Genomic DNA, 13085 nt, shown 5'->3' with positions numbered 1-13085 from the left:
CTTCTTTCAGAGAAACATTTATTCAAGGGATGTACCTAAATGTTCTAAGATGAAGTAATTAATTTCATGTTCTACAGACTTTTCTTCGTTTCAGATCTAAGTATCTATCCCTATGTTCTGCTTGTTTGGTTCTTTTCTATCACTTCACAATATCACTATCCCTCAGCTGTCAGTATGAGAAAGATGAGTTGATATCCTGCTCAGGTTTATCTGTAAAGGCTTAACATAGAATTTTCATTCATTAAATTAAAAATATTCAATGAGTGGTATTCTAATTGTTGCAAACGCTGACATATTAATACCATAAGATTTGACTCTTTAATCTATCATGAAGAATTTCCTGTAGAGATGCTTTATGCAATCTAAGACGACTCTAGTAATCCACTTTTATTTTTATAGGCAATTCGTTGGGAGACAGTTGTGAAGGAAATGGGTCCTACTTCCCAGGCAACTCTCCGAGTGACATCCCTGAAAGCAACACTGGCTACTACACTTTCTTCAAGAGTTTTACTATCAGCACTCAACACAGTTTACAAGCAAATTGGAAAGAACTGGAAGGTTAGAATAATTTTTGGGGTTAAATTTTGGAAAATAGGAAGTGGTTAAATTTTTAAAATTTTCTTGCTTTTTTTTTTCTTTTTTTTTTTTTTTCTTAGAGAAACAATGTTCAAAAGCCTTTATCTTTTAATATTATGGGTGTAGTTGTGAACTGTTCCATTATTTTTGATAGAATCGAATAGGTCCATTTATGAGCCTCCTTCAAGAGCACATTGCAGTAATGGAGAAGGAAGACCTCAACTCTCATCAATCTCAGTTAACAGCATTTTTCTTGGAAGCCTTGAACTTCAGATCATTACACTCAGAGGTGAGATTTTTCTTTTTATTTTGTTCTAGTTCTGGTTTTTATCCCAAGTTTGTTTTTGTTTTTCTTAATTTTTATAGCTTTTGGATGCCTAATTTTTGGTTGCTTTCTTCATAAATTTTTTTTACTTTGTAGATTATGTGGTAATTGAGAGAGAGAGAGAGAGAAAAGCAGGTGAAATCTCACAATTAAATTTGTTTTCTCACTATTAGCAAAGACTGTGTTGTGTCATACTCCCTAAATTATTTCAGAAATAGTAAAGAACTAGAGATCAGGTTCTCTTTTAAAAAAGCAATATTGGCAGTAAATTATGTTCTCCAGTGATGTCAAATTCAAACAGAAAGTCAGCCTCAAGTTGGCTGAGAAAACCTCAAATTAACATTATCCATGTTGCATTTTTATTCATGTTATTAAATATTTCCCAGTTATACTTTTATCTGGTTTGGGCTGCACTCAGGAGTTTTGCAGGCCACAAGTTTGATGTCTCTGTTGCCAGGAACTTGGGTGCAAATCTTTTTTCTTACATTTAAGACTTAAGTCTTAATCTTGTTATCTGTAAACTGGGATGAAGATGCCTATAATACTTAGAGATTTAGGGAAGTTGAGATAGCATATCAGAGTACTTTGCACTATATAAGTCTTGTGGCTGATGAACTAAAAACTTCTCTTTCACATTCAGGATAACCTAGAAGAAGTTGGTCAAACTGAAAGTTGTATAGTTAGCTGTCTAGTGAGCATGGTTATGAAACTTTCTGAAGTTACTTTCAGACCTCTCTTCTTTAAGGTAAGACTCTTTTGTTCAGGCCTGTATTGTTCCAAATGGCCATTGTAGCAAAGTATGAAATGGAACTGAATCTGTTTTTTTCTTCTTCAGCTATTTGATTGGGCCAGAACAGAAGATGCTCCAAAGGACAGGCTATTGACATTCTGCAACTTGGCAGATTGTATTGCTGAAAAACTGAAAGGCCTTTTTACCCTATTTGCTGGTCATTTAGTGAAACCTTTTGCTGACACTTTGAACCAGATCAACATCTCCAAAACAGGTATTTTTTAAAATCTCACTTAGACATTTTTACTCTAGCTTGTATTATATTTATATCCTTTTTGTAATGGAGAGGATAGTTTACTTGAGCATTTCTGAGGCACAGGGAATTGATGCTCTGCTCTTAGGAAACAGAAGAATAAGAAAACTCCTGCCTCTAAAGAGCTTGCTTACAAGCTCCAGACATAGAAATGGTGTGAAACCTAAACTGAAAGGAAGCACAAAATACTAGGAAGCATCTGGAGAAGGAGGAAAGCTCTTCCTCTGGGGATTAGGGGTTGGCAGGAAAGGAGCTTCTTGTAATAAGTGATCCATGACCTGGACCTTGGGTGGGGGCTCCTGGATAGAGTTGGTACATAACATAAAGCTCATATGGTGTGAGGGGAGGAGAGTGGGGGAATAAGGAGTATTCTTCTTTTGCTGGAGATGAGATCACAGAAAGAGGAGTTGTCTACAAAAAGATGAAGCAGGAATAGTAATAGCAAGCTTCAGGGATTGAACTTTATTAGCAGGCAGGGGAGATACAAAAAAGGATTTAGCTCAAGGAAATGACCATATCTGAGCATTAGAAGATGTCTTTGGCAGTGATTTATAGGTTAGATCGGAGTCAAAATCAGCAGAAGGCAGTTTCTATGGGAAGCTTTTAAAAAATCCAGGCAAAAGAGAGACAGACATATTTAGAGTAGGGGCAATGACTGAAAAGGAGGGAATAAGTAGAAGAAATGTTGTACAGACAAGACTTTACAACTGATTGGATGTGGGAATGACATGATGGCAAGAGAATTCAAAGTTTCCAGAGTTGAGGGCTCAGTAACTATAGAGGAGGATAGGGGGTTTGGGAGGGAGAGATGAATTCAGTTTTGGATATGCTGAGCTTGAAGTGCAGATAGATGGAGATGTTAGCAGGAAGATAAAAACACAAATCTGGGGAGAAGTTGGGTTTGAAGCTGGATCAAAATATAGTGCTGGAAGAAACCTGGGAATTATCTACAGGGAGTGATAATTGAATTTCTGAGATCGAAATTACCAGTGTTGACAGACAAGGGAAAATAACACATTGTAGAGACTTATGGCTAGGATCCCTGCATTTGGGGGGGGGGGGGGGTAGAAGGAAAAATTGTGAAAGGAAATGGCAAAAGAACAGTGGAAGTGGGATGGAAATATTGTCAAGGAAGAAGAAAGCATTGATTCCCTAGTAATTCACTTTTGAATAAGAGGATCTAGCACAAATTTTAGGGAAAATTCACTCCATTTTAACGAATATTTGTTAAGTTTCTATATGCAAGCCATTGTGGTAGGCTTTGGGAACAAGACAACTCCTGCCCTTGAGTTAACAGTTTAAAGAATTGGTAAGGAAGGTCTGAGTTCAAATCTGGCCTCAAACACTTAACAAATCCCAGGTATGTAACCCTGGGCAAGTCACTTAATCCCAATTGCTTCCGCAAAAAGCAAAAAAAAAAAAAGAATTGGTTGGATGTTTGCAGAAATAAGTGTACTGGGTAGAGTGTAGTAGAGTAAAAATTAATCCCAGAAAGTGCTATGAGAAATTTGGTGAGGAAGAAGTCACTTAGGTTGAGGTGGAGAGTGGTGAGGAAGGGTAACAAGGGAAATTAGGGTAAGATCAGAAAGTGAAGAGTTGTCCAGTGTTTCAGGGAGGAATAATATGAGATCATGTTGGAGTTAAATTATAGAGAGCCTTGAGTACCAGACTCGGTCACTTATGTTTTATTTAGTAGGCAATGTGGAGTCATTTACTTTTCAGTTTCAGAGTTTTTAAATAGAGGGATAATAAAGTCATAGCAATACATTAAGACATAGAAGAATTATTAAAGGCAATAAATTAGAAGCAGGAATACCAATTAAGGGGCTCTGTTGTGATAGCTTAGTAAAGAAGAGCTAAATTAGAAGGGTTTTAATAGGAATAGAAGGCAAGACTAGAATTTAAAGGATGTTGCAGAAAGAGAAATGACAGCTTTTGGGAACTGATTGGACATGTGCAAAAGAAGAAGAGAGGAACATGACTGGAAACTAGGGTGATAATAGTTCCATTCATAGAAATAGGGAGATGAGGAGGAGGAGCCAACTTTTAAGATGAAAATTTAAATTTGAGATCTGAGTGCAATACTTATCTAATATTGAAGTATAATTGAAAGTAAAAGTCCTGATTTCTGGGAGGAGATTGGAATATTGAATTGGGAACTAGGAGCTTAGAGAACATTACTGAAGTCAAGAGATTGAATGGTACTATAAAAAATATAAAGAAAAGGAAGAGGAGCTATATGATAGAACCTAGAAGGATCACATCTATGTTTAAGGAGAAGAAAAAAGATAAGGCAGCCACAAATGTGGTTAAGTTTAGAGAAAAGAAGAGAATAACAAGGCCACAAACCAGGAGAATATAGAGGAGTGGAGTTTTTTGCATTTATTTTGAGGGTGACTTTTAAAAATTATATTAGCCTCATATACACAGCAGCATTGAACTTTAGGTAGATTTTTAGATACAAAAAAAATATTCTTGAACTGAATGGAAGTCTACTTGAGCAGAGCCGTGTAAACTTTCTCTTTCCAAATTTTTGTTCATTTGTAGACGAAGCCTTTTTTGACTCTGGAAATGAACCTGAAAAGAGCTGTTTGTTACTGAAGTTTATATTGGATTGTCTGCACAAAATCTTCCTTTTTGACTCTCAGCATTTTGTAAGCAAAGAGAGAGCTGAAGCACTGATGATGCCTCTGGTGGATCAGGTATTAGGATCAAATTTTCTTCTTTTATAAAGAAGATAGCCTCAATTTCTCATCAATAAATGTTAATATATTTTATAAGTATTAAAAATGCAGATAATACTCTTTTGTGGGTGTGTTGTTAATTTTAGGGTTTGGGGGCTGAGTATTGCTTACCTTGATGATTATAAGGACTTTTCCTCTTGGAACCTTAGTTTTCAAAGAGTATTCTTTATAAAGGCAGTTCCTGTATGTACCCCTACATGCTACTCAGAATCCTAGAATTCTTGGTTTTGCTTTGAGCTTTCCAGGCTAGCTCTGGTGGAACCTGCCTAACCCCTGATTCCAGAGAGGGATGATGAGGATAGTGAAGGGCTTGAGTCAGGAGTAATGAGCTGCATGGGAGTAAGCAGTAAAACCACTGGCAGTAAATGTTATTGTGTCCTCTAAGAGATCCAAGAAGGAGCAGCCCTCATAGTTCTGAAGCAGGTCAGAGCTCCCATGTAAATCATTAGTGGGATTGGGTCTGTGAATGGCCCTTTCCCCTCCAACCAGGGCAAAGTAGAGATGCCTAATTCCCAAACCATCTTTATTCAATCTCTTTCACAATTTTCATGTATGTCTGTAGTTTTGATATGTAGCAGGAAATCCTTATGAGCTTTTATATCTCTGGTGTATTCCCTCATAGTACCTAACTTCTGTTACAGTCCTTCTATTCTGACAAGGCAGGTTGGGTTTACTTTGTATAAAGTTTTTATCCAGTGGGATCTTTAATAAGAAGAGGAAATGATAGGTTATGATATGAGGAGGAGGAGCCAACTTTTAAGATGATATTTTCCATAGATTTCATTTAATGGAGTTTCTTCAAAGATTGATAAATTTGCTGGGAAGATTATTAATCTTTCTACAAATTTCATCTCTATAATATTTGTTTTATGATATGTAACAGTTCATGGAATGTTCAAATATTAGTGCTTTTGTTCTCTGCTAATCTGAAAAATGCTATAGGAATAAGAATGTTTCTTTAAAAATTGAACATTCAGACAGTTTATAAAACTACTTGTTTGGCTCCCAATAGCTGGAAAACATGCTTGGAGGAGAAGAGACGTTCCAGGAAAGAGTGACGAAGCACCTGATACCGTGTATTGCTCAGTTTTCTGTAGCCATGGCAGATGATTCTCTTTGGAAACCATTGAACTACCAAATTCTCCTTAAGATGCGGCATTCATCACCTAAGGTGGGAGCTACATGATGGTTTGGTAATCCTGCTGCATGTTTGTAGCATCCAGTAGCTTTAAATGGTGATGAATCATGGCGTGCTATAGCAAAGAAATGTTTTGGGTATCATCAAGTAGGAAGGATAAGATATGCTGGTTAATTTTCTTGTATTCCTGTAGTTTTCTTTTATCTTCAGCAACTGTATGAGACAAGTAAGGTGTTAGGAATACTTCTTTCATATAATTATATATAATTTTTTCCTCTTGTAATGATTAAAGATGTACCCCAATCCCATTATGGTATAACAGATAGGACATTTGATTTGGATCAGAGAGACCCAGGTTCAGATACTAACTTTATGACTATTCTGTGCCTCAGTTTCCTTATTGGTAAGAGGGAAAAAAAAAAGAAGAAAAGAGAAGGGAAATTAAACTGACATTAAGTGGATGCTTTTAACATATGTTGTTCCGAGTAAAAGAAATAAATAGTTAATACTTTTGTCCGTGCGATCCTAAATTGTTCAAGTTACAGGCCCTTTGAGGTAAAAAGTTGTAAATGTGTGGTAGTAGCTCTCCCTACAACTCAAGAAATATTTACATTCCAAAGCTGGTAGCCCCCTCCTTTTTAGCACTGTCCTGGAGATGTATGTACATGTCTTTTCTTCATTTTAGGTTCGATTTGCTGCCTTGATTACTGTTTTAGAGCTGGCTGAAAAACTAAAGGAGAACTACATCGTGCTTCTCCCTGAATCCATTCCTTTCTTAGCAGAGCTGATGGAAGGTAAAATCTTCTTGTAGCGTTTAAGGGCAGACCTGGATTCTCTGGACATGTGGAGGCCAATCACAGACACTCAGGAGGTGTCAGGCCTTGGCGTGTCATTCACCCTTCTGATCCTTGGTCCTTACCTATAAAATGGGGTGATAAGAGTACTTATCTTACTGTGGCTGGTGTGATGTCAAATGAAGTAATGTATGTTTCACAGACATGGAAATGTATCATAGAAATGTTTTCCTAACAAGATAGAAATTAGACAGTGGACATATTATTAGCATATGATCTAATCACGGCTGTTCCACTGCCCACATGAGGAGCCAGTGCTCTCTGCCCTGCTTCTCCAGATTTGAGAGAGCTTAGTATTTTGTGAAAAGAGCAGCAGGACTGGGAAGTGTTTAGTAGAGCCTTACTCTGCACTACTTCCTCCCCTGTTGCTGGATAATGTTCAGGTCCTTTTGAGGGGGGGCGGGGCCAAATGAAGGAATGTGGGAGAATGTAGCAGGGGCCAGAAAACTGACTGCAAGATTTCTTTTCTCTCAGATGAATGTGAAGAAGTGGAAAATCAATGCCAGAAGACTATTCAACAACTGGAAGTCATCTTGGGAGAGCCACTCCAGAGCTATTTCTAAGAAACTGTTTTTAGGGTTCTGTCTGCCCTGTTAGCAGTTCAGGACACCTCTTTTATGGTTGCATCTGTGAATATCTTAGTTCCATGTTCGTGCCTTAACCAGCTACTTGAAATTAGAAAATTTCATGAGCTGATTTTTAAAAACGGAAGTACTTCTTCTGGTTTGTATTCCTGTATAATGTGGCCATCTTCTAACTGTATATATATATGCATAAAGAGTAAAAGAAACATGTTTTTATATCACTTGGCCTAGTTTTTGTTTTATTTTCTAGGTGTCTTGTTTTTTTATATGGATTGCAGCTTTTAATGGAAAATTAGATATAATGAGTACAAATTTTACTACTGAAGGCTAGTTTGCACTTAACTATAATCCATAATTTTAGGTCCATGTACTAAAAATTATTTTGTAAGAGAATTCTTCTGTTTTATTATGTAATGAATAGCATGCTAGGGCTGGAGTACAGAATATCTGGTTTTACATCCTCTTCCAACTCTTACTATATAGGTAACTCTGGATAAGCCAAGTAGCCACTGACTTTAGGCAATTCTCAAAGACCAAATTTCCTAAATAATAAATCATTTGCCATCCATGTCAGTAGAGGGAATTGCCACCATTTTAGATCCTTCATATGTGAATGTATACACATTTTAATATTCACTGGAAGTTCTATACAACAAAAGGATAAAGTTTTTTTGCACAGACAGAAAAGTTATCCAACATATATTACATTGAAATCATATAATGCTTATTTGTAATTTTTTAAAACTTTATGATCATCTGTCAGTTGTCTCAAGTGGGAGGCCATTGTGGTAGAAGTAATGAACCAAATAATGATGGGGGGAGGGCAAGAGTTACTAAAAGACAAAAAGGGAATAAAAGGAGTTCATTGGGTCATTTTTTTGTAAATGCACAGAAAAGAACAAAAGAAATCAAGACAAGCAGACTGAAAAGCTCCATGTTGAATTTATTACATTCTTAAAACGGAAAGCAAACTGTATAATAAGAATTCTCTGTTTTATTTACAATCCTTTTTCTATTCTACTTTGTATATTGAAAGGCTCATTTTTATTTGAAATTATGGTCAAAATAAAGAAAAACAGTTAACATTTTTTCTATTTAGCTTTAGGGTGGTTTTTTCTTATTTTGCACTGTGCTCTTTTCCCCCTCTTTCTCATCTTCTGTCACTCATACTTCTCGCCACTCTCTTTCTTATATGTTTCACTTCATGAAATGATGAAATGACTTAATTCCTTCCCTAAGCTAACCCTACTTCTGCACAAACAATGCCATTCCATCCCACTTCTAACAGTCACACGTGAGAAGGTAATGTCTTCAATTGAATATTTTGGTGAAAACATGTTTTTCCCTGTTAATACTTTCATCAGAAAATTATATAGAAGGGGAAATGTAGGTCAGTAATTGGTATTTTTGGGGGGGAATCAGGCTTGAGATTTTTCCTATATTTCTTCATAAATTGGTCCCTCTCTTCCTTCACAATTTTATTAGCTAACTACAGTATGAATCTCCTCTACAATAATAATAGCTAACATTTATTGGGCTTCCTTTCCAGGCATTGTGCTAATTGATTTACAGTTATTGTCTCATAGATCCTCAAAACAATTCTGGGAGGTGGATACTGTTTTTGTCCCCATTTTACACATGAGGAAACTGAAAGCAAACAGCTTAAGTGACTTGCCCAGAGTCACAGTTAGTGTCAGTGATGGAATTTGAGTCTTCCTGATTCCAGTTCCAGCACTTTATTCGCTGTGCCAACTCATTGCCCCAAAATTACTTCATCCAATCTGCTTTTCATGTGTTTATTCTCCTTAATATCATTTCTTTCTCTGTATATACCTCAAAGACTGATGTTAGTGTTCAGATGTAGTGACTTTAGTTTCCTTGATGGAGGTTTTAATTTGTTTTAAACTAGTTTTAGTCTCCCACTTTTCTTTATGAGAAAGTTTTTCTCGTAATCACCTTTCATCTTTTATAATATTTTATGAAGAACTCAATAAAAAAAGTTTATATTCTAACTCTTTGGTGGCCATGTCTTCCCAATTGTCAAGTAAATCCAATGTTTGATGACTTAAGGTTTTTTCTGGGCAATTTAGTCCCCTTTCTACAGCAATTTACATTGATTTCATTTCATCTCATTCTATCAAACCTCACCATAAAGAAAATATTTCTATAGTCAAGCAGATGGCCCATTTCAGCAATATTTAAGACAAGAAAATGATCTGAACATCCTGAAATAAATTCACTATGTGATTTTACTTGGAATTTACTTTTACATTGAATTTCTGCCAATTAGCTTTGAGGGATTGTATTGAAGTTAGAAAAATGTAAAGGTTTGGGGCTTGTTTATACAGGCTTTATTTTAATCACATTAAGTAGAGTAGTGTTTTTGATCTCAGTTACTGACAATAGGGTGAAATTTTGAACACTGAGAGAAAAATGCTAGTTTGAATGTAATCAAACCAGCCATTTCTAAAGCACCATCTTTTCTCAAAATTAAGTACTGCATTTCAGTATCTGCTCTATTGTTTGTTTGTTTTTTTCTTTTTCTTTTTTCTGAAGCTGGGGTTAAGTGACTTGCCCAGGGTCACACAGCTAGGAAGTGTCAGACCAGATTTGAACTCAGGTCTTCCTGAATTCAGGGCTGGTGCTTGATCCACTGTGCCACCTAGCTGCCCCCCAGTATCTGTTCTATTAACAATCAATCAATACTGTTCAAGACATAGGAAATCTGATCTTGATGTGGTATATCCTAATTTCCAGTCCTTTGCTGCCACAAAAAGCTACTATATTTTTTGTACAAATGCATTGTTTTCCTTTTTTTTTTTTTTTTTTTTTAAATCTCAGATATAGACCTAGTAGTAACATTGGTATATCTTCATTTGCAGTTTTACAGCTTTTTGAACATAGTTCCAAATTAATCTCCAAAATGGCTGGGTCAATTCACAATTCCATTAACAATGTCTCAATTTTTCTATAGCCCCTCCAGCATTTGTCATTTTCCCTGTCTGTTATGTTAACCAGTCTGATAGGTATGAAGTAGAACCTCAGAGTTGTTTTAATTTTATTTATCTAATGAGTTGTGATTTAGAGCATTTTTATGTGACTGATATTTCATGTAATAATTGCTTTGATTTCTTCTGAAAATTGTTCATAACCTCAACATTTATCAATTGTGGAATGGCAAGGAGACAACATGTAAATAACCACATGTAAACCTACATACACATGTGTATACATGTTTATACTATATACATATGATGATGATGGAAGGTCATCTGAAAGATGAATACAGGAGAACTTGAGTAGACCAGGAAAATTATTGCAGAAGATGGGACTTAAACTGAGTCTTGAAAGAAGCCAGGAAAATTAGGCAATGAAGGAGTCAGTGTTTATCAAAGTTTACTATGTCTAAGTGGAGATTCAAACAATCTTTTCTCAAGGAGCTCATGTCCTAGTGAAGACAGCAATGTATGGGAAATTTCAGCTTTGAGTCAGATGAAAAGATCATATGGTTCTTGGGATGCTGCAACAAAGCTAATAATGTTTTAACAGCTAACATTTATACAGTGCCTACTATAGGCTGGGCACTGTGCCAAGTGCTTTACAATTATTGCCTCATTTGATCCTGAAAACAACCCTTAGAAGTAGGCACTTGTCCTTATTTTACAGATGAGAAAAATGGGACAGAGAGAGGTCGTGACTTGTCCAGGATCACACTGCTAGCAACTATCAGGAACCAGATTTGGGACCATTTGACAGTGGCTTTGGTAACAATGACATTCTGGGTCTGCAGTAGATGCAGATGTGGCACCTGCTGGGGCAGCTGCATCTCTAGAGAGTGGATCTTCCCAGGATGACTGCTGCAGATACCAGGCTGAAAGCATGTTATTTTAAAGGTTCTACAGTTCAGGATCTTAGACCATCTCCTGCAGGATCTCAAGGAAGATGGTAGGCAAACTGGTCGTGGTGGTTTGACTTGCCTGGATACTGTCTGTTCCCTTCAGAATGTCCTGCTGCTTCAGTAAAACTAGCTTGATACCCTGTGAATAATAGCTCTGTGGCAACTGGTGGGGATGACTGGCATCTTATCCAGAGGAGCTACCTCTCCAGATAATTGTGATAAATGTGAGGGTTAAGCTAGAAGCAGGATCTAGCAGGGCTGCCACTTCCAAGTCTTCTGTTCCAATCTGCCTGTTAATGGAAGCTAGGGTGTCAGCAGTGGTTGCTGGTAATAAGGATGGAAGACTCTCTTCTAATGGTTTCTCTCCTCAATAATGCATTCAGGGATTGAGCTAGAAATCAGCCAAGTTGTTTGGGATACATTATTCCCAGGAGCACACACTATTCCTAAGGCTCTTTGGATGTTCTTGGTCTGTTTCCATCAGGATGGATCAAGGTGGCTGTGGTGATTGGGTAATGAGAGGTAGGGTAATGGTGATATAGGATAAATGTGAGTGAGAAGTTAGCTGCAAGCCTAGATAACTGGGAGGATAGTGGTGCCCTTGACAGAGATAGGGAAATCTGTAATGGAGGGAGGATTTAGGGGGTAAATAAATTGTATTAGGCATGTTGAGTTGCAATGCTAAAGGGACATCCAGTTTGAGCTGTGTTATAAGCAAATGGATTAGCAGAGAGACTAGGACTCCATGTGGTACATCTGGGGATTACTTGCATAGAAATGATAATTGAATCACCAGAGTTAATGAGATCACCAAGTGAGATAATATAGATTGAAAAGAGAAGGGAGCCCAAGAGATCCTCAGAGTATAGCCATAGTTACAGGGCATAGGATAGATGAAGAACTAATAAAGGAGATTGAGAAAGAACAGTCGGACAGAATGGAAGATTGGTCCTTCCTTCATCCATCTGGTCTAATTTCCATGTTCTTGAACTCTGAAGTTCCTTTCATCGGTCTTTTATTATTCCATCTTCCCTATGTCTTACATCCCCTAAACCAGTTCTTAATCATTTTTTTTGAATTTCATTCTCTCTACTTCTTGATTCTTTCCTAGGACATCATCCTTACAATGACTTACTGCTCCTCCTCTCCCTATATCATTCCCTTGGTAAAAGGAGATCACAATACCGTGCTGACAGGATCAACCATAAATTTACATTAGCTAAGCTCAACTGAGCTCTCATTGCAGCAAAAATAACATTCTATCCCTACCTAATTGATTTGCTCTCTCCAGAGCAACCATTCAACATCCTCTGGTATTTTCTCAAGCCTCTCACTATACACGGCTCTATTCACCTTTGCTCCTGGAAGTTTTATTCGGTTTGTTTTTGGTCACAAGGTAAAGTAATTTTTTCTAAATGATTTGCCTTTCAATAATGTCTCCTGAATACCTCCCAAGTCAGGGTCCCACAAGACCCTGATTCAGTATATTGTGAATAAGAGTTCCATGAGAAAACTAATTTTTTTCTCTAACATATAAATATGAAATTATCCATAAATGCTTTTTTACATATAGTTCATCCTTTAGTGTAAAAATAAGCTTCTTTCCTTATTTCAAATTCTCCCATTTCCTTGTATCCCAGGGTTATTCCAGATACATTTTATTCCCTTCAATCCCAGCAACTAGGTTTTCTGCTTCCTACCAATTAGATTTCAAGCCCCCAAATATTCATTTCACTTGGGAAATCCTGAGCTAAATTGATGCTTTACATCCAAAGACATTTTGTAGTGAGCTCCTTAGGCAAGTAAATGGATTTTCATGAACTCTGGGGAGCTTCCAGTACAATCAAAAGAAAGAATGCACAAATGTAACATTTCTGTGTATTATGAATCCTTAAATGTGATTGTGCCATTTGTTGTGATTCT

General features: G+C 36.8%; 1 protein-coding gene across 2 annotated transcripts in view; it reads left to right on the top strand.

The window, feature by feature from the left end:
- Positions 1-8352, top strand: part of HEATR1 (HEAT repeat containing 1) — a 53432-nt gene extending 45080 nt beyond the window's left edge. For both annotated transcript variants that reach the window (XM_074262484.1, XM_074262483.1), the window contains exons 38-45: positions 400-558; positions 731-865; positions 1542-1646; positions 1737-1905; positions 4492-4646; positions 5701-5859; positions 6512-6620; positions 7155-8352. In XM_074262484.1, coding sequence (XP_074118585.1) covers positions 400-558; positions 731-865; positions 1542-1646; positions 1737-1905; positions 4492-4646; positions 5701-5859; positions 6512-6620; positions 7155-7243 — 1080 coding nt within the window. In that variant the 3' untranslated portion in view covers positions 7244-8352. The remainder of the gene's footprint in view (positions 1-399; positions 559-730; positions 866-1541; positions 1647-1736; positions 1906-4491; positions 4647-5700; positions 5860-6511; positions 6621-7154) is intronic.
- The last annotated feature ends 4733 nt before the right edge of the window (positions 8353-13085 follow it).

The sequence above is a fragment of the Sminthopsis crassicaudata genome, chromosome 4 (genome assembly GCF_048593235.1).
Source record: "Sminthopsis crassicaudata isolate SCR6 chromosome 4, ASM4859323v1, whole genome shotgun sequence".
In the NCBI taxonomy this organism is placed as follows: Eukaryota; Metazoa; Chordata; class Mammalia; order Dasyuromorphia; family Dasyuridae; genus Sminthopsis; species Sminthopsis crassicaudata.
Note: the sequence above shows the minus strand (reverse complement) of the source record. Positions and strands in the feature narration are given on the sequence as shown.